The 24,113-nt window shown below is 42.7% G+C and overlaps 1 protein-coding gene across 1 annotated transcript in view; it reads right to left on the reverse strand.

Moving 5' to 3' along the window:
• LOC148363696 (dihydropyridine-sensitive L-type skeletal muscle calcium channel subunit alpha-1-like) overlaps window positions 1-21,981 on the reverse strand; it is a 49,187-nt gene extending 27,206 nt beyond the window's left edge. Inside the window, exons 1-13 of the mRNA XM_088337327.1 lie at window positions 21,694-21,981; window positions 21,467-21,572; window positions 16,336-16,475; window positions 16,106-16,248; window positions 13,853-14,005; window positions 10,371-10,576; window positions 3,846-3,949; window positions 3,624-3,769; window positions 3,157-3,238; window positions 2,579-2,739; window positions 2,252-2,477; window positions 1,854-2,061; window positions 1,211-1,331 (exon numbers count right to left, since the gene is read on the reverse strand). Of these exons, the coding sequence (XP_088193453.1) occupies window positions 1,211-1,331; window positions 1,854-2,061; window positions 2,252-2,477; window positions 2,579-2,739; window positions 3,157-3,238; window positions 3,624-3,769; window positions 3,846-3,949; window positions 10,371-10,576; window positions 13,853-14,005; window positions 16,106-16,248; window positions 16,336-16,475; window positions 21,467-21,572; window positions 21,694-21,881 (1,984 nt within the window). The 5' untranslated portion in view covers window positions 21,882-21,981. The remainder of the gene's footprint in view (window positions 1-1,210; window positions 1,332-1,853; window positions 2,062-2,251; window positions 2,478-2,578; window positions 2,740-3,156; window positions 3,239-3,623; window positions 3,770-3,845; window positions 3,950-10,370; window positions 10,577-13,852; window positions 14,006-16,105; window positions 16,249-16,335; window positions 16,476-21,466; window positions 21,573-21,693) is intronic.
• Between the last annotated feature and the right edge of the window lie 2,132 nt (window positions 21,982-24,113).

The following is a 24,113-nucleotide window of genomic DNA, read 5'->3' on the forward strand; positions in this document are numbered from 1 at the left end:
AAACGATAGCCCACTGAGTGGTCAGGACGCTTTTCGACCCAGAGAACCACATAAGCTCAAATATTTGGATATTTTTTTCCTCGAGAGGGCCGCACCTCATATTTGAAGACAAAAATCAATAAAACCGCCAAAAGTGCGATTTAATTTCACTCTGTGGCTTGAGATAATTGAATAAATCTTGAAATAATAAAAATGCAAGAGCCTGTGTCCTACATCAATATAAGATTCAAAGGGGCCTCAAAAGTGGACCACTTTTCAAAAAAGGTCCTTCATAAAAATGTCACCAAATATTGCAAACCAGGATACGAACGTATTAACCTTCAGTGCATATGGCGCTGGGCAAAGGAGGAAGAGTACACGCCCCCTGTGTATAGCTCCGCCCATTCCTACTGCTCAGCCAATCAAAATGCTCTAGGTGCTTTCCTAGAGCTTCTGAGTAAGATAGATAGATAGAGATAGATAGATAGATAGATAGATAGATAGATAGATACTTTATTCATCCCCGTAGGGAAATTCACACTTCCAGCAGTATCCTTTTGTTGTTTATTAACAGAATAACAGGATGGCCTCGGGTTGCTGTGTTGTAGTTTAGCCACAGCGAAGTGGCTGACGTCACACGCCAGGCCAAAAGTTGGACGTCCCTGCAGCAGATGAAAGTCTTTGTGCCCAGGGATACACCACCTCATTTTCACTTAGATAGCGAGTCCACCTCCTCTCCTCTTCCTGCAGGCTTTTGTGTCTCTATCTGTCTTAACAGCGCTGAAGCCGGGTAGCTCCACGTTAGCGTCCAGGATGCTAGACGTGAGCCACGTTTCAGTAAAACACAGCAAACTGCACTCCCTGTACGCTTTGATGTTTTTCACCAGCACAGCCAGTTCACATAGTAGAGAGTTCACATTTACCATCATTACGGACGGTACCGAAGACTTATAACGTTTGTTTTGGGTTAAAGTCTGTTCTGTGATCATTAGGTCTGGTCATTTTTAGCCATTTACAGCCTAAATGGGGTCTGCTGGTAAGACATTTCGACTGTAAACAGTAGTTAACATTTCGTCTTATATCTACCGAAACATACTCTCGATATATCTGTATCCTATCGACAGTTGGCTCTACGGGCTGCGATATTTTAGAAAAACTGCACAAGTTGTATTTCAACTCCAAGACAATTATTTTAACTCGCGACCCCTGTGCTAGCCAGTTGGAAGGATACAATTCCCGCAGACGAAGAGGATGATGAAGTAGATGCTAACCAGGATGCCGGGCATGCTCGGTCCGCCGTGCGCCATGATGCCGTCGTACATGACCGCGTTCCAGTCTTCGCCCGTTAGGATCTGAAAAAAAGCATCAAGTTAGTCGGAGCGCTCGTCTCCTGACCAAAGAGGTCGCCGGTTCCATTCCCCGTTCCTCCGAGATAAAAGTGAAAGTGTTCTTGGACAAGACGCCGAAGCCTTAACGCCCTGCATAGCTGATGTCGCTATCGGTGTGTGAGTGTGTCTGCGAATGAGTAAATGTAAAGCGCATTGTAAGAGGGCTCGTCTCCCTACCACTTGTGAGGCCCCTTTTCAAGGTTTCTTATTCCCCGATCTTGACTTTTTCTTGCCTTCATGTAGGTTTCAGATCAGGGGACATTGCCATTGTAGCTTGTGCAGACATTTTGGGCCAAACAAAGAAATGGGACTTGACTTGTTAGCATGTAGTCATTAGCATCTCCTCGTCGTTAGCACGCCTTTTGTTCATGGTTACACTTCACGTAGAAAAACAACAGCTGCGAGTCAAAAATAAGGACAAAGGTGTCGTTCCTTGAAGTTGCGGTTGCTTCAGTTAATGCTTGTCACCTAAAGCGACTTTCATACCTGGAAGACGGTGATGAGGGCTTGAGGGAAGCTGTCAAAGGTGCTCCGGGGTTTCGGCTGGTCGTGGAAATTGAACTTTCCCCCGAAGACTTGCATCCCCAACAAGGAGAAGATGACGATGAAGAGGAAAAGCAGCAGCAGGAGGCAAGCAATAGACCGCACCGAGTTCAGGAGCGAAGCCACCAAATTGCTCAGGGACGTCCAGTACCTGGAGTGCCACCGCACCGCAACAGACAAAAGCGGGCAGGGGGTGGGGGGTGTTGCCCAATAACATTGCTTAACTTATTATCAATTTGCGTTGTTTAGTCATTTGCTATCAAGTGGCCAAGACAACTACAGAAGATTCTGGTCATTTGCGAGCTCCGGTAAGGCCTTCCCCCAGTGTTTGTTTGACTTACCTGGTGACTTTTAGCAAACGTAGCAAACGTATACAACGTAGCACGGAGATGCCCATGACGGACATGACATTCATGTGGACCAGGACCAGTTCCAGGACGCCGGTGGACACCACGAAACAGTCGAAACGATTGAAGAGGGACATGAAGTACGAGGACAGGCCCAGAGCGTACATTTTCAGCAACATCTCCAGGGTGAACATGGACAGCAGCAGATTATTGGTAAGGTCTGCTCATCGCAGTTTTGGTTTCAGGCCACATGAGGACAAAGAAGACGCGAGTCCACTTCGGTGAGATTCGGTGACATAAAAACTAAGTTCTTGGTCCCACCTTGCCAGTTGGACAGCCTCTGAGACTGCTTGTGATGTTCGGTGGCGATGGCCAGCGTGTTGAAGAAGACCAGCGTAATGACCCACCAGTAGAAAAGTTTGGACTTGACGTGGACCAGACATTTGCGCCGTAGCCAGCGGTTCCACTTGCGGGCCAGCTTACTGTGCAAAGAGAACAGGAAGAGTCTGTAAAACCACACAAAACCCCTATGGAAACAGTAGCGGCTACTCAATGGAAAACATAAGCTACAAACGAAAGGTTTCAGGGTCACGTGGGATCTCAGGGTCCCTGATATGCAGAGTCTTGTTGTCTGGTACCAGGGTGAAGAACACAAAAACGGACACATCAAAGGGGGGAAGGTACCTTAGATGGTAAAACGGATGGCCTGCTTTGTTTAGGGGGCAGGCCACAATAGTTAAAATGAGCTGAGTCAACAGAGCCTCTTTCATCTCCGGCCAGCTTGTCTCTTTTCCAACCATTTGACCATTTTTGCATCATAATGCTCCTCAAAACCCAGTTTTAGTCTTGTGATCCCTTTAAAAATTGTCCGCTGATGGGAATAACAAAACACCACCTACTAGTAATAAATGATCAACTGCATGGTGTCCATTTTGCCGGCACTTCCAGCTTCTGAGCCTCCATTTTCGGAAGGGAGTAAACCTGAGCACAAGAACACATTTCTAAATTGATCTCTTGAGTAGGAGATGAATTCAGTGAAACAACTTCCTGTAAATGTGTCGACTACACGTGACAGAGTAGTCTATAAAACAAAATTCTCCCAACACACTTACATTCTAAATGTTAATTATTATTGTCTGTAAAGCCCTTTGAGACTTTTTGTGATTAAAGGTATCACAAATAAACATGACTTAGACGGAGACAGTGTGTTTTTTAAATACTATCCCCTTTCTTGGTAAAGTGACAGAGTCGTCTTAAAAAGTTTTGAAAGTACAGATAAACTACTAGTTCCCTTTCAGAAAAACAAGACCTCTTATGTAAAGATTAGAAATTTGTGTCTATTCATTGTACGTGCCGCGAGACTTACTCTGTCCTTCGTGGTCGTTATCCAGGACTTCGGCCTGGGTGATCCACTCCATATAACCCTTCAGGTCTTCGTCCAGCTGCTGGGTCTCCCTCAGTTTCTGGAACTCTCCCCTGGACTTGGCCTTCTCTCGTTCTTTGGTAAACTCACTAATGAGAGTGAAGAAAAGAAAGAGATCAGGACGTCTTAACAAAATAATTTAGAAGAAATCGTAAATGTTCATACCCACTGAGAACACCGAGGACCAGGTTAAGCACGAAATAGGAACCCACCAAGATGAGTGTGGTGAAAAAGATCCAAGGCCATTCCATTCCGATGGCGTCGTTCACCTGTTTATTTGTGGCCTTGTGTCATGAGGTATTCACACAAAACATCGGTAACTATGTTTCTTTGTAGGCAATAATCCGATTGGAGAGGGAATATTGCAATTCAAGCATGGATTTACACTGTGTGTGGATGGATACATTTGTGACATACGCTATATTAAAATCTGAATTGTCTTTATTGTCATTGATATCAACATAGTGACATAATGTATGCACCGAGATTAGACATGGCACCCCAGGGTAAAACATGTTGTACAATGGATATAACCTGTACTGTAAAATTGGGACCGTAAGCAGCGACTTTTTCGCAAGCATTCAACCCTCCGGCTTATGCAATGATGACTACTTGATGTATTTTCTAATGGTCTATTAATCTGTCTGAATTCTGGTGTGTTTTGGAGTCAATATTTGACAAAGGTTGGATTCTCTGAAATGTCCTTGATGTAAGGAAGAAAGACAGAAGTTGAAAACGACCAGGGGGCGTCATGGTGAGTTATGCCTGCTTTATAGTTTTGAGGTACCTTGTTTCAGATAGATCGTGGTGTTTCTGTGATGATTACATTGTGAAATCATATGTTGAATGGCAAGAATTTGCGCTTTCCAATGATATGTGGCATGACCCCTTTCAGTGACTGGCGACATTGTACATCGACACCAATTTGTTTACCCAAAACAGGCCGTTGGAATGTTAAGGGGTTAAGGTATTGTATATTATCAAAACTTTCTGTGCATCGTCTTTCTTTGTAAATATCTCATGTTTCAATGTGGGTACATGTGCCTTATAGTTAGGTGCAGCTATGTATGGCATAATTGTTGTTTTCCTTAAAAAATGCACTGAGTGAGGCTTATAATCAGGTGCGGCTTATAGTACAAATTGTACAATGTGTGTGAGTGTATATAATAAACACTATGTACATATAAAAAAATAAAGTCTTATTTAAAGGAAGAAGAGGGATATATACATACATTTGTGTTGTATAATGTCGAATTTTTATTGGAAATGATTTTACAGCATCAGAACATCTGAATGTTTTTTGTCGTGTTTGTCTTCCTACGAAAACAATATCTAAAAAAAAAAAGGTGTATCCCTTGCGCATATTTTTCCATCTCGGAACACAAGGTAGAGGTAGCTCAGGGGGTAAAGCGCTCGTCTTGGGATCAAGAGGTCGCAGGTTCGAATCCCAGTTCCTCCGTGTTATATGTTGAAGTGTCTTTGGGCAAGACACTGAATCCCTAATGCCCCCAATAAGCAGGTAGGCGCCTTGCATGGCTGACAATGTAATCGGTGTGAGTGGATGAGTGAGTGTGATTGTAAAGCGCTTTGGGAGGTCTTCATTGACTTGAAAAGCGCTATATAAACGTAGTCCATTTACATTTACTTTGGATCTAGACCCACAGGTTGCTCACCCTTTCTCATCCTAGTATACTCACTCGAGTCATCAGAAATCGAAAAGACAAACCAAACCAACGCAAGCAGAAACTCGCAGTCGGACTAAAATTTAAATGTAAATAACCGGTTCCGGGTTATCGAGTGGCGGGAATTTTTGTGTTGCTCACGTCGTCGCGTCTACGAGATTGTTTCAGATTCCTACTATAGCAGAATTCTGGATTGAGACTTTTTATCTTGAACAGTTGAAAAGTTTCGGGTAAGCATCTCGGACGATTGGCGCAAGGTAAGTGCCGCGCACAATTGTTTTACAGTCGGAAGCTGCTGCCGATCGTTGTTGAAGGGCATCCCCTCCCACGGCTGCTAAGGCGCTCTTTGGCACCCGACGCTTACAAGTGAGTACGGGTTGCTGTAAAGTTTGCTCCCGTGTCCGTAGGCAAGTAGCCCTTCTAGAGGGACGTGTCCGTGAGCTAGAGCAGTTTAAACGGAAAATGTTAGGTGCCTCGGAAACCACTGCTAGCGTGGGTTGTAGCGAACCTGCTAGTCCGGTTAGCACTAGCCCTTAACGGCATGCTAATCGCGGTGAGCCAATTCAGACGCATAACAAGTTCAGCCCCCTAGCTAGTCCCACTCCACCCCGGTCTACTGGCTCCCGCACCCTAGTTATAGGTGACTCCATCACCCGTAACATAAAGCTTAGCACCCCAGTCACGGTTATGTGTATTTCTGGGGCCAGAGCACCCGACATTGAGGCTAATTTGAGGGAGCTGACGAGCAAACTTAGACACCAGGACAGGGCTAGCTACACCGATATAGTAATTCACGTCGGCTCTAATGATACTAGAATGAGACAATCTGAGATTACAAAGAAAAATATTGCTAGGACCTGTAATCTCGCCAGAAAGATGAGTCGGCATCGAGTAATTGTCTCTGGCCCCTTGCCTGCGGAGGCAATGATGAGAGATTTAGCAGACTAGTCTCGCTAAACCGGTGGCTGGCAAGTTTTTGCAATCAGAAGGGATTTAGGTTTGTGGATAACTGGCCTGCTTTCTGGGGCCGACCTGACCTGCTGAGGAGAGACGGCCTTCACCCTAACTGGGAAGGTGCTCTCACTCTTTCTAAAAATATAGATTACTGTTTAAGCCTTCCATGACAGGGTACACTAGTGCAGGCCAGGTCACAGGTGATTAGTGAACCTGTTACCATGGGTGTGGAGTCTGTAACGCTAGAGCTAACTAGCGCTATGCTAGATTCATGCAATTCACATAGTTTTTATAGTTTAGAGCGTTCTACTGACTGCTCCATACACCCTGATCTTCTGTGCTTCTTACCTCTGTTTCTCCCTTGTTAGGTGAGGAGGGAGAAGAAATAACATTATTTTCTACCAATAGTCATCCTGCTACTCCACCTGTCAACAATATTTTTGTGGTATGGAACTCGGGCCGCATCTGCCGTCATGCAAGGCACAAGACCCGGGACCGGCAGTCTAATCCTGTGGTGGTTACCACTAAGGTTGCCATTAAGGTTCAAAACTCGCGAAAGGTTTCAGCTCAGTCCACAGTGCTGAAGCTTGGCCTTCTTAATATTAGATCACTAGCCTCCAAAGCTTTACTTGTAAATGACCTTATTAATGAACACAATCTTAACCTTATTGGCCTTTGTGAGACCTGGTTAAAACCAAATGAGTTTGTAGTGTTAAATGAGGCTTCTCCCCCTAACTTTGTGAGTTCGCACTTGGCACGACCATGCAAAAAAGGTGGAGGTGTTACTCTTATATCGGAAGATAGGTTGAAATTTACTTTTAATACCCCTACTAGTTTTAAAACGTTTGAAGCACTTGTTATGAGGTCCTTAATGTCAACACCAATTTATTTAGTTGTTGTGTATCGCCCACCTGGACCATACTCAAATTTTTTGGAAGAATTTTCGGAACTGTTAACAGACTTAGCAACTTATGCGGATAATGTTGTAATTATTGGTGAGTTTAATGTTCACATAAACTCACCATCAAATTCACTTGCAATTGCAATTAAGTCACTGATTGATACATTTGGTTTCAATCAAATAGTTGATGTGCCCACTCATAAAGATGGGAACACTCTAGATCTTGTCCTGACCCGTGGCGTAGTAGCCTCAAATGTTACAGTGTTACCGTATCCTAATACCATCTCTGATCACTATTTTGTTAAATGTGAGGTGCTGTTTAATGTTTACTGTGATAAGGAAAATTTAGGCTTTAGCAGTCGCAATATCCGCCCTAAAACGGTGTTAGCCTTAAAAGAATTATTACCTACGGTAACTGCAACCTTCACTTCGTACACTGGGTCTGTTGACTCACTTACAAACAACTTCAATACTGCTTTGGTAAATGTTCTTGATTCTGTGGCGCCCCTAAAGTATAAATTCCGACCCAAGAAGAATACACCTTGGTTTACTGAAGAAACTAGGTTACTCAAACAAAGTTGCAGAAAAACTGAACGAAAATGGCGCACTACTAAGCTGGAGGTTTTTCGACTGGCCTGGTGGGACAGTTTGCTGAAATATAAAGTAGCTCTTGCCTCAGCTAAAGCTTCGTATTTCTCTAAGATTATTGTTGAACATAAGAATAATCCGAAATTTTTGTTTGACACAGTGGCGAAACTTACCAGACAACAACTTAACCCAAATGGTTGCACTTATTCTGCTAATGACATTATGGAATTTGTTAATAAAAAGATTCAACTAATCAGGAATGAAATTTTAAAAGAACGCTCTGTTTCCTCCTCCTATATCAAAGATGTGGAGGTGCTAGGTATGGACTGTGTCAGCGGTTGTTCAGAAACATTCTCCAGTTTCAGTGATTTGTCCCTTGATAATCTAACACAGATGGTCAGTAGGGCCAAACAAACTACGTGCCTGCTTGATCCGTTTCCAGCTTCACTGGTGAAGGATCTGTTTGGGATCTTAGGACCATCAGTTTTAAATATTATTAATAAATCGCTATCCTCGGGTATTGTTTCTGTAGCCTTCAAGTCTGCCGTCATTAAACCCACGCTTAAGCGACCTAACCTTGACCCAGAAAGCCTAGGTAATTATAGGCCAGTGTCAAATCTGCCATTTTTTGCGAAATTACTTAAAAAGGTCGTTGCACAGCAGCTAAATGACTTCATGTCAGAAAATAACCTTTTTGAAACTGTCCAGTCAGCATTTAGGGCAAATCATTCTACTGAGACAGCCCTTGCTAAAGTAACCAATGATCTCCTTTTAACAATAGATTCTGGTGCCTCATCAATGTTACTGCTGCTGGATCTCAGCGCTGCTTTTGATACGGTCGACCACAACATATTATTGGTTCGTCTAGAACGCATTGGTATCTCAGGAACTGTACTCTCGTGGTTTAGGTCCTACCTGTCAGACAGGATGCAATGTGTTAACTATGGCAATCTGACCTCTAAACAATCTAATGTCCCTTGTGGTGTTCCTCAAGGCTCTGTACTTGGCCCCCTTCTTTTTAGTATTTATATGATCCCGCTTGGTGACATTATCCGCAAGTATAATATTAGTTTCCATTGCTATGCAGATGACACTCAACTGTATTTGCCACTGGAAAAAACTGGACATTTAAGTTTTAGAAATCTGGAGGCTTGCCTTACTGAGATTCAAAGATGGATGTCAAATAATTTTGTACGCCTTAACCCAGACAAAACTGAAATGTTGATTATTGGTCCAGCTCACTGTCGTCAGTTGTTTTCAAACACTACCCTGAACCTAGACAAATGTAATATCACCCATAGTGACTTGGTCAAAAATCTAGGTGTTATATTTGATCCTAATCTGTCGTTTCAGTTACACGTGAAAAATATTACTAGAATAGCTTTCTACCACCTCTGTAATATTGCGAAGATTCGTTCGATGCTGTCCCAATCAGATGCAGAGATTTTAATTCATGCGTTTATTACCTCTCGGCTTGATTACTGTAATGTATTGCTTTCTGGTCTCCCGATGTCTAGCATTAAAAGTTTGCAGCTGGTTCAGAATGCAGCAGCTAGACTTTTGACTAAGACCAAAAAGTTTGAGCATATTACTCCTGTATTGGCCATCTTGCACTGGCTCCCAGTCCACTTAAGATGTGACTTTAAGGTTCTCTTATTAACATATAAATGTTTGCATGGGCTTGCACCCTCTTATCTCTCCGGTTTGATTTCCCCCTATGTTCCTGCACGGAGTCTGCGCTCGGAAAATGCCGGTCTACTTGTGACTCCGAGAGCCAAGAAGTCTGCGGGCTCGAGAGCGTTCTCCATCCGGGCCCCGGTGTTATGGAACGCCCTGCCTCTGGAGATAAGATCTGCAACCTCAACGGAAGTTTTTAAATCTAGGCTTAAGACACACTTCTATTCCAAAGCGTATGATTGATGCCCACCTCATATTCTGTTTTGTCCTGTCTTTTTCCGACGCCTGCCTGGCTGATACGAAGGAGAAGGATGATTTGGGATGGGTCAGCGGACCGGCGTCTGACCTGCAGCATGTCAACCCCTGCATTTACCAGCTGGCAGAGACGGGAGGCAGCGTCGAGGCCGTCATAGACTTTCTGGACTGGTTTGCAGGCTGGGGGCGTCGTTGATGTCATGCACTTTCCGGACATTTTCAACATCTTACCGTATGTTTACTATTATGTGTACAGTAATGCTAATTGTAATTCACCCTGGTCAATCCTGGAAGGGGGATTACCACATGTGGGGTCCTTTCTCAGGGTTTCTCTAATTTTGTAACTGTAATCATGTGCAGTCCTTTGAGACATTTTTGTGATTAAGGGCTATATAAATAAATTTGACTTGACTTGACTTGTCTGCATTTCTGTAGCGCTTTTCAAGTCAATGAAGACCTCCCAAAGCGCTTTACAATGTGCTTCACACTTTCTCATTCACTCACACCGATTGCAGTGTCAGCCATGCAAGGCGCCTACCCAAAAGACCTTTATAGGGTTATTGATTCTCAATAACAGAATATCATCGATATCCTGTTTCCAATCTCGATTTTTGCCCGAATGTAAATACGAACCCAGTAGAGGACGTCGGTCCAGCCTTGGGTGGTGATGCACTGGTACACGGTGAGCATGGAGAATCCCAAATTGTCGAAATGCGTGATGCCGTGATTGGGGCCGGGCCAACCTCCTCGACACTCGCTGCCGTTCATAGAACAGCGACGTCCGTTGCCGGCTTGGGCGCAGGGAGACGGTTTCTCGTTCTCCACCGTGGCGATGATATCTAGGACGTCGAAGACGATTTGTGTTCTCAAATGTCACCATTACAACCAAGTCCTAAAAACGATCCATCTATCTGTCTATCTACCCTGGTCATATCCCTCGAGAGGGGTGACCGACAGCAAGACAACACATACAAAAATATAGAAAATAAAAGAAAATAAAAAAAATAAAAAGGGAAAAAATAGCAAAAACACACACAAACATTTTTGGACCATGGCCAACCCAAATGCCCAAACACACAAACAAGTTAAGCACCTCGGCACCTAAGTTGGTCACGCTTTCGTTCCTCCAGATGAAATGGGACGCGAGAGAGCGGCCGTGTCACTCGGGTCAGGGTGACACAACACACTCTTCTGTCTGACAGCTTTCACTGGTTTATCCCTGCCGCATCATACAGGTGACCTGCCCATCCCTTAGAACAAATCCCACTATCCTTTTACAACACCTCTACACTCATTCCCATCACCAACAAGAGCTCTAGCTTCCACTAGATTTAGACCTCTTCTAGCAGTGCACTCATAACACCATCCATCCACGTTAATGGCGGCCTTCCTCTTGGTTTCCTTCCATTGACTTCTGCTCTGTAGATCCTCTTCAACATTCGCTCCTCATCCATCCTCTCCATGTGTCCAAACCAACCGAGTACTCTCTTATCCACATGCTTGCTCGGTTCCACTACGACTCCAGTTCTGTCTCTCTCAATTTCATTTCTCAATCCATCCAATCTTGTCACTCCTAACAAACTCTCAAACAGTTCATCTCAACAACATTTAATTTCCTTCTCAAATCTGCGTTCAGGCTCCAAGTCTCTGCACCATAGAACACAATTGGCACAATCAGACTCTCATACAGTCCCCCCTTAACATCCATACTCATACTCTTGTTGCTCGTCACTCTCCTCAGAGCACCCAAAACCTTGCTTCCTTGATTGACTCTGTGCAATACCTCGCACTCCATTCCACCAACTGCAGCCACATCACAACCCAAGTACCTAAAGCTTTCAACTTCTTCCAGCACCCGTCCATGCAACCTTATTTCTAACGCAATGCCCACTCCATCATGTGAACACTTCATCACCTTACTCTTCCCAAAAACGATATCGGGAAAAGCACAGAAATATGACCTCTGTTGGCATAAATGGAGAAATAGCAACAAAAACGTGGCAGAGAAATAAATGAACAGAGAAAATAATGTCATACCTAAATCTATCACATCAATGGTATCTATTAATTTCATGATGCCGTTGTCATTTCTGTTGGTCTTTTTTAAAATTTGATCCTTACATTTTGGGTATATTTTGTCGTGTACTTGTTTTGTTATCTATTTCAATATTTATTTGGTCATCTATTTTGTCATCTATGATGTCATCCCCAAAAAGTTATTTAAATGAGGTAAGTGTAACTGGCTGAGATTTTCACCTCTTGGGTGATCGGCATAGTCACCGATTCGTTCCAGCATGAAGTGAAAAACTCAGGAAACTGGGTTGCCCCCTCATCAAATAACATTTTGTTGTGACAAAATACTCCATGAAATACATGAGAAAATGTATTCCGAAATAAATAAATGACAAAATACATCACGTAATAAAAAGAAAAGACTCCAGGAAATACTTGAGAAAAGTCACATGAAAAAACATGAAAAAGTACACGAAAAATACACAAGAAAAAACGCAACATACTAACTCGATGGATGCGCGAACATTTTCCAGAAGTCTTGTGGCGCCGGCAGAAGTGCTGTATTGTGGGATCTGTAGTCTGAGCGTTATCAGCGTTTTATAGATTTCACGGGCTGGATATAATTATACGCCGGGCCGTATGTGGCCCCCGGGCTGCGGGTCAGACACCTATATTTGCCATTATGAGATGCTTCCCCGCGTCAGTGAGCGACGCATACCCGTAATCCAAGCAGAAACGGACACCGAAGCATTCAGACTTTTAGAAGCTTTTGGATCCCTAACTCGACCCTGTTTTTCATTCTGTTCTTCTTCGTGGAGGATCCGCACTGCGTGCACTTACTTTTACTCGAGTAGTTATTTGGATAACTACTTTTTACAACTACTTGAAACATATCATTCTGAAGTAAAGGCACTTTTACCCGAGTACCATATTTTAGTGCTGCACTTGTTGTGGAATGTGGATAATAACTAATGATAAGTATGTAGGCATCTGGTGAAGGTTGTAGGATGACGTTGTTGCAAGAGGTCACAAGCTAAAATGCTGATGGAGCTGGGGCGGACGACCTTCAATAGATATCTAAATGTTTTTGAGAACACTATAAAAGCCAATGTTAAACGTCTGGAACTTTGAACGTGTCAGTAATGCAATAAAGCGTGTTCCCTTTTTGCCATATCTTCTTCTCTCTGCATATTTTTTGGGACGACACCCAACGACGGTCTCTCCAAAATAAGTGGCACCCAACGTGGGGCTCACCTCAACCACTGTCCTCCTAATCCATTGAGGAATGGAAATGTCAATTTACAGGTCTCAAAATCAGGTTACCCCATGCACTACCCATGGCCCTAACAATTGATGAACGGACAGCTTGGGACATCAGATGTAACAACACTAGAAAACGGAACTTGAAACACTATTGGTATCGTCGACACAACATTTCAGACACCGACAGAGATGACATAATAGAGCAAAGATAAATACACAAACCAAAGACCCAATCTGTACTAATAGCAAAACAAAACGTTTCAGAGGGGGGTCCGGTGTATTGTCTGACCCCGGGGGAACTTTGAACGTGTCCTGAATGCAAAAAAGCGCATTTCCTTTTTTGTCATAACTCTTCTCCTCATATTTTTAGGGGCGACGCCCAACAACGGTCTCTCCAAAACACTTTGGTGCCTTGCGTACTTTGACGCCAATGTTCACACTTGATTTAAGGGACCAAGGTAAACACAAAGCTGCACCCGGGCGCTAAACTTTGGTGCCACGCGTACTTCAACCAAAGCGCGCACTTCGGACGATTCGGCTAAACGTGTGAATACGCCAGGAGGAAGAAGATATGGGTCCATAGCTAGCCCTGCTGATGCTATCCTCAGTTTCTCTTAGTAGCGCTCTTTGTGCTTTCGGACCCACCTGCACAATATTGGTGGGACTAGTCATTGCTGATAGTTGAATAGCTTTTTTTCGTTGTTGTCAAACATTTACCGGCCTAACCCACGGGCAGTACTGCTTACTAGGGTTTACTGCCGTCCGTCATGGCCTCGTCACTCAGTTAGGTCACGCGTATGTGCAAAGGGTTAATACATTCCCGTCTCCGCAGTACGTACCTGTGCCGACGTAGTAGCAAGTTTTGTGCATCTTGCATTTAAAGAGCTCGAGGGCCATGATGGAGTAGATGGTGACCATGAAGAAAACCAGCAAGGTGATGTGGAACAAGGGCAGCATGGACTTCAGGATGGAGTTCATCACCACCTGCAGGCCTTACAAAACAAAGTTGACCTCCTCATATAAGGCTAACTTTCAGTTCAGGGTCTGGCCGTCATGGCAATATTGACGTATCCTACGTTCTCCTCCATTTTGCTCAGAGCTAGTTACGGTAGCGTCCTCACATAGCTTAATTTGTCTTAGGTTTTGTTTAATTACAGATAGTTAGTGTGTTCACATATCCTTTCATATTTCTGTTCCATTACAGTTATTTATCCAACATTTCCTTTATTATTACTTTCATGTTTTGTAGAGTTCAAGTTTTAAAACATCCATGTTTTCCTGTCATGTTTTGTTCGGTTACAGCTAGTGCCCACAACGTATCCTGAGCCGTCTGTGGTTTTCTTTGTTTTTATGTTTTCAGTTACATATCCAGCACCATCTTCCTATCATGTTTTGTGCAGTTCAATGTTCCAAAATAAAATTGGGGTTGTCTTACTTTCCTGTTTTATTCAGTTGAAGCTTAGTTAGTGTCATATCCAGCAGTTGTCTCTCCTGTTTTACATGGTTGAAAATTGTGTTCCAACATGTTCCGCATCGTCTTATCTCCACATATGTTTATTAAGATCTAGTTCATGGTCTTGATGTCGTGGCACTATTGTTTTTGCTCTGAGTGTTTCGTGTGACATCTTCCTTTCATGTTTTTTTTTTTAGTTACAGCCAGTGTCCCAACAGATTCTGCACTGTCCTTCTTCCTTGTTTAGTTAGTTAGTGTTGCAACACATTCTGAGTTGTCTTTCATGTTTTTGTCAGTTAGAAATAGTGTCCCGACATGTCCCGTTTTGTTTTCCTTTCATGTTTTTTTCCGATTGACATGTGTCCAAACATAACCTGTTTTATCTCTTTTCTTGTTTTGTTCAGTCAAATCCAGTTGGTGTTGGCACATGAGGTAGTTCTATATACACACATGCATTTTTCCTGCGTCCTCTTTGTGTTTTGTTCTGGTGGAACTAGTTAGTACTGCAACAGATTCTGTGTTGTTTTTCTTTTATGTTTTGTTCATTTAGATCTAGGTAGTTTTTTTTTTTTCCAAACATACCAGTAATGTAGCAGTGGTTTATCGTTGAGCCTGTGTTAGCGTAGCTTTGATGTCTTTAGATTTTAAAGATCCAAGGAAACTTGTTCGTTCTTTTTTGTAAACTGGCTGATATGGATTCCTTTCTGTTGATAAATTATTTTCTAAATTCTTATTTTGGTCAACATTTACCATCATCTATTTTGTATGTTTCGTTCAGTTAGGGCGAGGTCGTGTTCCAAAATGTTTTGTGTCCTCTCCCATTCTTGTTCTTTTTCATTTAGATCCTCTGAGTGTTTCAACGTTATACCGTCGATCCTTTTGTCATGCCTTGGGTATCAAGGATATACGAAAACGTTGTAAACCTTGTCTTGTTTCTGTGCACGTGTCAGGACCAGAACCGAAACAGGACCCAATAGCGTTACGTTTCTCGCAAGTTTTATTAAAGGAAAGAGGAAGGGCAGCGGCCACGATCCGGCGTTCGCTAGGCGCGAGAAGCAAGTCGCTCTCGTACTCGCATTGTGACCCGAACACGGAAGTGGATCTTCCGCAGCGAGCGATGGCGGTGTCAAGGACGGAAAAACAGGTCGATAGCCCGGACAGAAGAGCAAAATCGTGGTCGGGGTCAGAAACGGGTCGTAAGCCGGAACAGGAGAGCAGACGTGGTCAGGCTCAAAACGGTTCGTAACCGGAGACAGACGGGAGCAAAAACGGGACAGGTGTGAGTCAGGGTTGAAAAGGCTTGTATACATTGAGACTCGCAGACAAACTGACAACAAGGGATTGACAGGACCGGTTTCAAATAGTGACAGGGAGCTGCGGCGGGTGGCGCCAAATGAGCGGGCACAGCTGAGTCACAGCAGTAATCATGACAGCACGAGCTGATATCGATTCCTTTTCTGCCAAGAAATGGTTTTGTAAAATCTCATTTTGTGGGATCTGGCATGCCACAATCTCAATCTGTTAAGAAACGTGTGCACACAACTCGGGCAGGAACTTTGGCATATCTTGTATCTGCCGTCCGTCTGGCAGGTAAAAATAAAATGGCCGGTTCTTTTGTGTTTTTTACGGTAGGGCTTACTTGGGACTCCGGAGACAAGCCGAAGCGGTCGAAGGACTCGGAAAGCCCTCAAAGCTTTCATATCGAACCCGCCACCTTTTTCTCCGACAACTGGTTCCACCCCGCTGATGTGATTGATGGCGTCCACGGCGACCGTGAAGAGTCTACCAAGGACAGAAGAAGGAAAGCTCCAATCTCATTTCCACACAGTGAACAAAAAATGGATAAGGAAAGATCGGCGAGCGACTCACCCGACCGACACGCAAACAAAGTCTAAAATATTCCAGCAGTTTCTCAAATATGCGTCGGCGTGGAAAAGAAATCCGTAGGCAATGATCTTCAGGAAACATTCCACCGAAAAGATGATCAGGAAAATGTATTCCAGGCTTTCCTGACGGACGACAACAAGAGCCAAAATTCATTTATCGCATATTCAAAAGGTAACAAATATTCAAAATCCATACGTGGTGGCCCCCTCAAAGTATTTGTTTTCAAACGTCAGCAAAAGATGATTCTGTACTTTCAATTTTCAACCAAATAAAAACGTTCTTAGTGTTTTTTTAAAGACTTTTGAATGAATTTAAGAATGAATGAATGGCTTTGTCATTTTACAATAGTATAATGAAATTGGAGGCACAGCGGGTGAGTGGTCAGCGCGTCTGTGGCACAGTTCTGAGGTCATGGGATCAAATCCAGCCAGACTTTCCTGTGCGGAGTTTGCATGTTCTCGTGTTTGTGCTTGAGTGGGTTTCCTCCCGCATTTCCAAAAAAATGCATGTCAGGTTAATTGGCCGGTTCAAATTGTCCTTAGGGTGGGAATGAGCGAGTGAGTTGTCCATCTCTGTGTGCCCTGCGACTGGCTGGCAAGCAGTTGAAGGTGTCCCCTGCCCACTGCCCGAAGATAGCTGGGATGGGCTCCAGCACCCCCGCGACCCTACTGAGGATAAGCGGCGCAGATAATGGATGGAAGGAAATTGGATGGCTTATCCAGTGTAAGTAAAACCAATTAGAAGATAAAAATGTGTAAAAGGATAAAAATGTAGTGTATATTAATCATTTATAATAAATATGAACATATTCAGTGGCAATTTTACAGAACATTTTCAAGCAATTTAAGATAGGTGGGATGGAATGCAATTTTGGTAAAAAAACGACGCGTGCTTTTCTCAAGTCTCCTTTCGATAATTGTGATTCCCTGTTCTCTGTACTCACCAAAAGAATACCATAAACTATCATTTGAAGAATTTCTATAGTCTCCAGCCATTTCTTCTAGTCAAATACAAGATGTTATCATTCTCCTTTCAATGATTGTAAGTCCTTGTACATAACACCAGTTTCAAAGTTTCCCGATCCAATTTTGACATGCTTTCATGAGCTTTAAAATGTCCATCTGATCTTGGGATCATTTTTGTCACATGGTTAGTTTGTGCCATGCCATCATTTCATATCTTTATTAGTTATTTTAATTTAACAGTTGCGTGTGTTGGTCTTTTTGGAATTTCGGCTTGTCGTGTGGGGAAAAAGGAGGGGATCAGTCTGAGTTGCAATTTGTCTGAAAAGTGCAGTAGAAGTATTTTTATATTTTGGATTTTGACAAAAGATGATATTCCTGATCTTAAGAGAGATTTAGTGAACGAAGGACATATGGGTTTCCACACGACGTATTCCTTTCATTCCAGGATCGCGACTTACAAAGGCCGGCGTGTGTCGGAATGTTTTATGAGCTCTCTCATTTCAGCGCTAGCACGCGCTCTATTTTGGACAGGGAACACAGGGACGGAGTTATCCCCGCTGCCCTTCACCGGGATCAAATAGTTACACGAGACCCACGCCGTCCTTGTCTACTTGTCCTTGCCGGCTACCGAATACCGAGAAATGTTAGCGTAGACTTTAGGCCTGACCTGACTCAAACAATAGGATACCTGGATGCTTTGGGCATTTTTGACCTGGAGATGTCGCTGTTTTGTGTAGCGCAACTGAAAACGAGTGCTCAAAGGTAGAGACGTCTCGTTGGCAAACAGATTGGCTCTGTGAAGGAAACGACAAAAGCCGGCTCCCCATTTTTTTCTAGTGATTTATGCATTTTTCTCAGGACTTATGTTGTTGACTTTATTTGTTGTGTTTTGGGTTTTGTCATAAATTTTGTGGATCTAATTTATATTTCTTTTGTTTTTTAGCATTTTGTTTCACAGTTATTTTTTTAAGTTTATTCTTATATTCCGTAGTTTTTTGTTGCACTGAAAAGATTTTTTTTTTAAATTTTGTTATGTTGTTTCTTTTGAGGGATTCCATATTGATTGATTTTAAAGTTGCTTGGTATAAAAAAAGAGGTTTAAATGACTAAACTTTCATCACTTCATCAATTAACAATATTTTCATATTTCAAAATAAAAACGACATTCCCTTAATTGCCAATGTTAATCTTTTAAAACTATAGCATATTTTATTTTGAAGTTTGATCAAAAACTAAAACAGACGCTCAGATGATTTAAAAAAAAAATCTACTATTAAAATTGAGTAAAGAAAACACTATTATAATGTTTCAATTCATTATTGTGTGTATAATATTACATGATAAATTGATTCAAGCAACAAGAATCCGAAAAAGTGTGCCGAGTCGGTTCTCGAAAAAGAGCCGGAAATTCCGATCGGAAGAAGGAAGAATGCAAATGAAAGAGGCTCAATGTGACCAAACCGCAGCATTTTATCCCCTTTCACATGTTTTTTGGGGAACAGGCGTAGCAACAAGACGGCTGCCGATCTTTCAGCTCCCTCCGAGTGATTTAATGCACGGACGACCTCTTAGTCAAAATGAAATCCATTAAATGTCTTCATTTAGACGTCTTTGAGCAATGTTCATTGTTTTCCGCCAAAAAGAAACAAAAGAGAAGTGCAAAACCTTTCGAATGCTCTTTGCGAATCCCCCTTTATTGTTGCTTTAGGTAAAAAAATGTCCATATGGCCGAGCTTTTTGTGCTGACTTGACTGGATAGATTTGTCTATGGTAACACTTTGTACAAAATGACATATTTTTGTCTGAAATGTTGTTAGGGTGTGCGGCACAGTTCTGAGGTCATGAGATCAAACTTTCCTGTGAGGAGTTTGCATGTTCTCCTTGTGCGTGCGTTGGTTTCCTCCTACATTCCCTAAAACATGCATGTCAGGTTAATTGGCCGGTCCAAATTGTCCCTTAGTGTGAATGGGCGAGGGAGTTGTCTGTCTCTCTGTGCCCTGCGACTGGCTGGCAACCGGTTTAAAGTGTCCCCGGCCCACTGCCCTGAGATAGATGGGATGGGCTCCAGCAACTATTGAGGATAAGCAGTACAGATGGATGTTGTTAGCGTCTTAGCTCAAAATATTTTTGTGTAGTTAGCAAGCTAACGGGACCTTGTTGTACTTCGGTTTTAGTTTCACGGTCGAGTCCATTGTCCGAATGAACTGCGATTCAAAGAAAAGAAGTCTGCTTATCTGGTACGTCGTTCACTATCTGGCTAGCTGGCGAAACGTCAGGGTAAGGACGGCACAAGTTCATCAACTGGCTAAAATTACATAGGGTGTAGAAATGCAAATGTCTCTCAGACCTAAAAAAGAGTCATGTGAGGAAACCTTTAACAAGACAGTTTAGATCAAAACGATTGTTTTGAGCATCCCAGCTGTCATATTTTCTTCCGGTTCTATTCACGGTGATGGAGGTTAGCCGGGGTTGACATAGCGCAGGGACTCTGGGTATATGTCAGCTCGCTTCTCGAGAACCTCTGCTTTTGACCTCTAAAAGACGTCTTTACAACTGAAAAGATAGCTCAATGGGTCGATTGAGTCACGCGAGGAAGCTTTTAACGAGGCATTTTGGATCCGGTGATTGTTTTGAGCATCCCTGCAACCGTCTATTTTCTTCTGGTTCACGGTGACAGAGGGGCTCGGGTTAGCTAGCAACGACGTAGCACAAGAACCCCGGTTAGACGCGCAGTCGCAGGGCGCATTCCACCGGCGACCGCTGGTATCTTTAGACTGCTCTTAAAGGAGCTATCGTCGCACACGGACAACATGTAAACGTGTTGGAGTATTAATGCTCCGGCTCTGAGAATAAATTAGCGTCCAAATCTTTCTTTAACAAGGCCCACCTGGGGATTTAAGAGTTCAATATATTTCCTGGCAGATTATTATTATTAGCTCTACATTTAGACAGCACAAAATAATTATTTTTGACTGTATGTAAAAAAATGTGTACAAATGCATCAAGTCTTAGTCTGTAGCTAAAATGTTTTGGCTAAAAGAAAATAAAACCAGATTAAAGCTTTTGAAAGATAAGGCTGTAATGACATCATTCGTCACCAAAGTTTTTCTTAGTTGCTAGCACGACTTGTTTACTTGTCAACGCTACTAAGCTAGCTTACTACGGTTGGGCCGGTTCGATCTGTAAACACGTACAGTGCATAGGACACTAATTCCAATCATTCACAGGAGTTATTTTTATCCGCTAGCCAGATTTTAGCTAACGTTCGCATGCTAACATAATGGAGCAAGCTTACTACAGTTCAGCAGTTGGAATGACTAAACAGGTACTTTGTGTGGGACATTGTCTGTTCATCCCCCCCCAACATTTTTGTCAGCTGCTGTCCAGACATTGGCTTTACATGCCCACTCTACAGAGTGTTTGTTTTTGTTAGCTGCTAGCTGAAGTTTGAGTAATAATTCTTTCTAACACTACAGAATTAGCTTACAACAGTCAAGCACTTTTAATGTGAAAACATACGTTGTTGTGTGACATTCGGTCCGCTCTTTAGAGGGGTTTTTGTTAGCCGCTAGCCAGACTTTGGCTTTACTTGCTAACTTACTACAGTTCAGCCCTTTTAATCCGTAAACACGTACTCTGTGATGTTCGGTCCCTTTTTCCCTGAAGTCAATCAGTACTTGTATTACCATTTTATTTTGGCAAATATAAGAGTCGTGTTTGTTGCGTTAGACTGCCCCAACTACCGCAACATCATCATCATCAATTCCGTGCTACTCCTGTTTTCTTGTCACTATTGACTCTGAAATGCCCCAAAAATATGCACTTGACTGAGGAAAAACAATATTTAAGTTCCTACAAGCTGTCTTTTAATCATAAAAAGACACTTTATTCAAATCAAAATTAACTTTTGGAGACCAAAATGCTTTTTTTGTTGTTGTTTTGGCCCTGACGTCGATTGGCTGGCACTGACTTATTTGACTATCACGAATGTGCAAGCAAGACGAAGTTGCAATATAATGCGCCTACTACCCCTCCTTTTGTTGTCACCAGTTGACATCGTATGACTCCGTGTTTCAAAGCTCCTTTTTCAAAAAGTCCCGACTCAAGTGTCCAGCAAACATTCAATCATCAGGGACCGGCAGACGCACCAGATTGCTATTAGTAATGTTGCTGTCTTCCTCCGGCATGGGCAGGTAGACGGCCAGGGCCACACAGTTAGCGAAAATAGCTAGCAGGATGATGATTTCAAAAGGTCTGGAAAGGTTAAAGTAAGGAAATACAAAGCGGAATCCTCGGTTTATGATCATCTCCCAATCTACAAAGCAAACTTCTTATGTTCCCAAATGAAAAACGGGCTATTAGCATTCCAGGATACTTCCACTCTACGACGGCGATGCAGGCCCGTCGGAAAGGATTCTTCAGCGTCAAGAAGAGGAGCGATCGAGCCGGCCTGGGGTTGCCTCCGGTGGCCATCAACTTTTTTAACTTTTCCTTCTGTTTCCTCTTCAGCGTTTCTTCGTCCATGATGAAGGACGACAGAGGGGGACCGTTGCCGTCCGCCATGGCCGGAATATAAAAAAAGTATCTCGCTTCAAACTAGAAAAATAGGTATTTCCTCTTCACACTTGAGGATATTTTCCTGGAGTTGAAGCTCCGCTGCCGTTCATCCTTATGGGTCCTCCTCTGTCCCGACTGGACAGCTGCTCGCTCTAGAGAATAAATATAGACAATGAACTTGGCAGCAGTCGCGCGAGGTGACGTGAACTTTATCGTATGTGCAAACAAGATCTGGAGGCGGTTTATTGTTCATGATTTATAAGGCAGGCAAGAGCATCCGTCATTCTTCGTCTTCACTATCGAACTTTTGCTCACAAAGGTTTTCTAAAAATCTTCTATTGGAGCATTGTGACTCATTACATTACTTTAGCTTCTTGGGTTTAATGTATGTGGCTGTAGCTAAGCTAACTTCAATCTTTCTAAGCTAACGCTAAGCTTTCTCTGAGTATGTGGATCTGTTGTATGTTGAAGGGCACTGTAAACGCCAGTCAGCGATTTTTTTTTTAGTTAGGATATAGTGGAATAGTCTTTATTCATTTTTAGTGCAAGAAAGAGCATCTGTCATTCAATAGAACAGCTTTGTCTACTTAACCTCTTTACCTGAAAGTCTTTGCTCACAAATGTTTCTTGGGCTCCAGACATTAGAAAATTTGATCTTTTTATGTTTCTCAATGGTTTGTGTGTGGCTATTGCAAAGCTAATGTTACGCTAACCCTATATGCCAGGGCTCGGGAACCTTTTTGACTCAAAGAGCCATAAAGGCAAAATATATTAATTTTATTTTGGGAAAGAGCCACACCATATATTATGAGACAAATTTACTAAATTGCTAAACCCGCACCCCAGACAAAAGCTTAGTCTTCAGCGCATTTATTTTTGATTATTTGATAAAAATGATGAAAAGAGAATAATGCCAGAGTCCGTGTCCCAAAATCAACAAACATACCACTTTAAACTTGTCTCTTTCTTGCAATTACTACAGATCGGTTAAACTCATTTTGACCCTTTTTTTTCATGCATATTGGTTTCAAAACCAGATGCAAGCAGTTATTTTGTTAAAATGTCACAACATTCTGCAAACAGGGAGCCTGATGTGCTTACCTTTGGCGCAGACGGCGTTGGGCAAGAGATGGGAGGGAGTGCTTCAAGACCACTGCTATATGCTAATGCTACGCTTACTGCGAGTGCGTGGATCTATTATATGTTTAGCCTCAATATAAAGGCCATTTAGTGATAATCACAGAATGTGCATCATTTTCATCGAGATTAGATGAAAAAGGGCTTTACTTTTTGAATAATTAAAGCAGAAAACTCCTATCCGTAAGCATAGGAGCATCGTTTCAATTCTACATTGTTGGCTCCCGGAAGAGTTAGACATACACGCAAGCAAGTAATGAAAGAGCTGTTCATAAAGTGCCGAGATGTAAACGAAAAGTTTATTGTAATCATTTGAGTACAATATGTGATTTTCATTTGAATTACGACACGACAAGTCCTTAAACGAATAAAACTCCGGCTATTACGTACTTTACATCATTCCATAAAGTATGTCAATCTTACATAAGTGTGTATAGCTAAAATACAAGTCAGCATTATATACATTTCCTAAATTGCTGTTTCAATCCAGGTTTTATTGAAAAAAAAGTTGACTTTTCATGTGAATTAGAATGGACCTTTTACTTTACCATTATTTCTGACGGGATAAATCAATTCAGGCTTCAACAAAATCCGATCCGAACCTCTGTCCTTCGACGGATTATGTTCCCGTGTACTGGTTATGCTTATGTCCAGCATGACACTGGTCAACCACATTTTGATTTCCTGTAACTGTCCGGAAATAAAAACGCAGACCAGTGAGGTCGTCGAGAGATTCAGAGTCAAGACGGACCACACACGAGGTTCTTCTTTGAGTGGAGCCACGGAGGCGTTGGAAGTCCAGCTACGACCCTCGGATGTTTGCGCGAGAGGCGTTAAATTCCGACAGCTGCAGCTCAGTAACGCGACACTGCGATTGCCACAGCTCGGGAGCTAAAGACTTGTCGTTAAAATAGATTTACAAATCCTGAACACTCAATACTGTAATCTTTCGCTACTTCAGGCATCGTACTTTCCGGCCCAAGGGTTGAAAAATATCTCAGCATTCCTCGTCCTTGGCAAGGAAACAGCCTACTTTTGTCGGACCTGGCAGCTTTTTTTGTCGCTTATGCCGAAGATGAACTGCACCGTGCGGACGCGATC

Source organism: Urocampus carinirostris, chromosome 6, assembly GCF_059441175.1.
Source record: "Urocampus carinirostris isolate Australia breed hairy pipefish chromosome 6, RoL_Ucar_1.0, whole genome shotgun sequence".
Lineage (NCBI taxonomy): Eukaryota > Metazoa > Chordata > Actinopteri > Syngnathiformes > Syngnathidae > Urocampus > Urocampus carinirostris.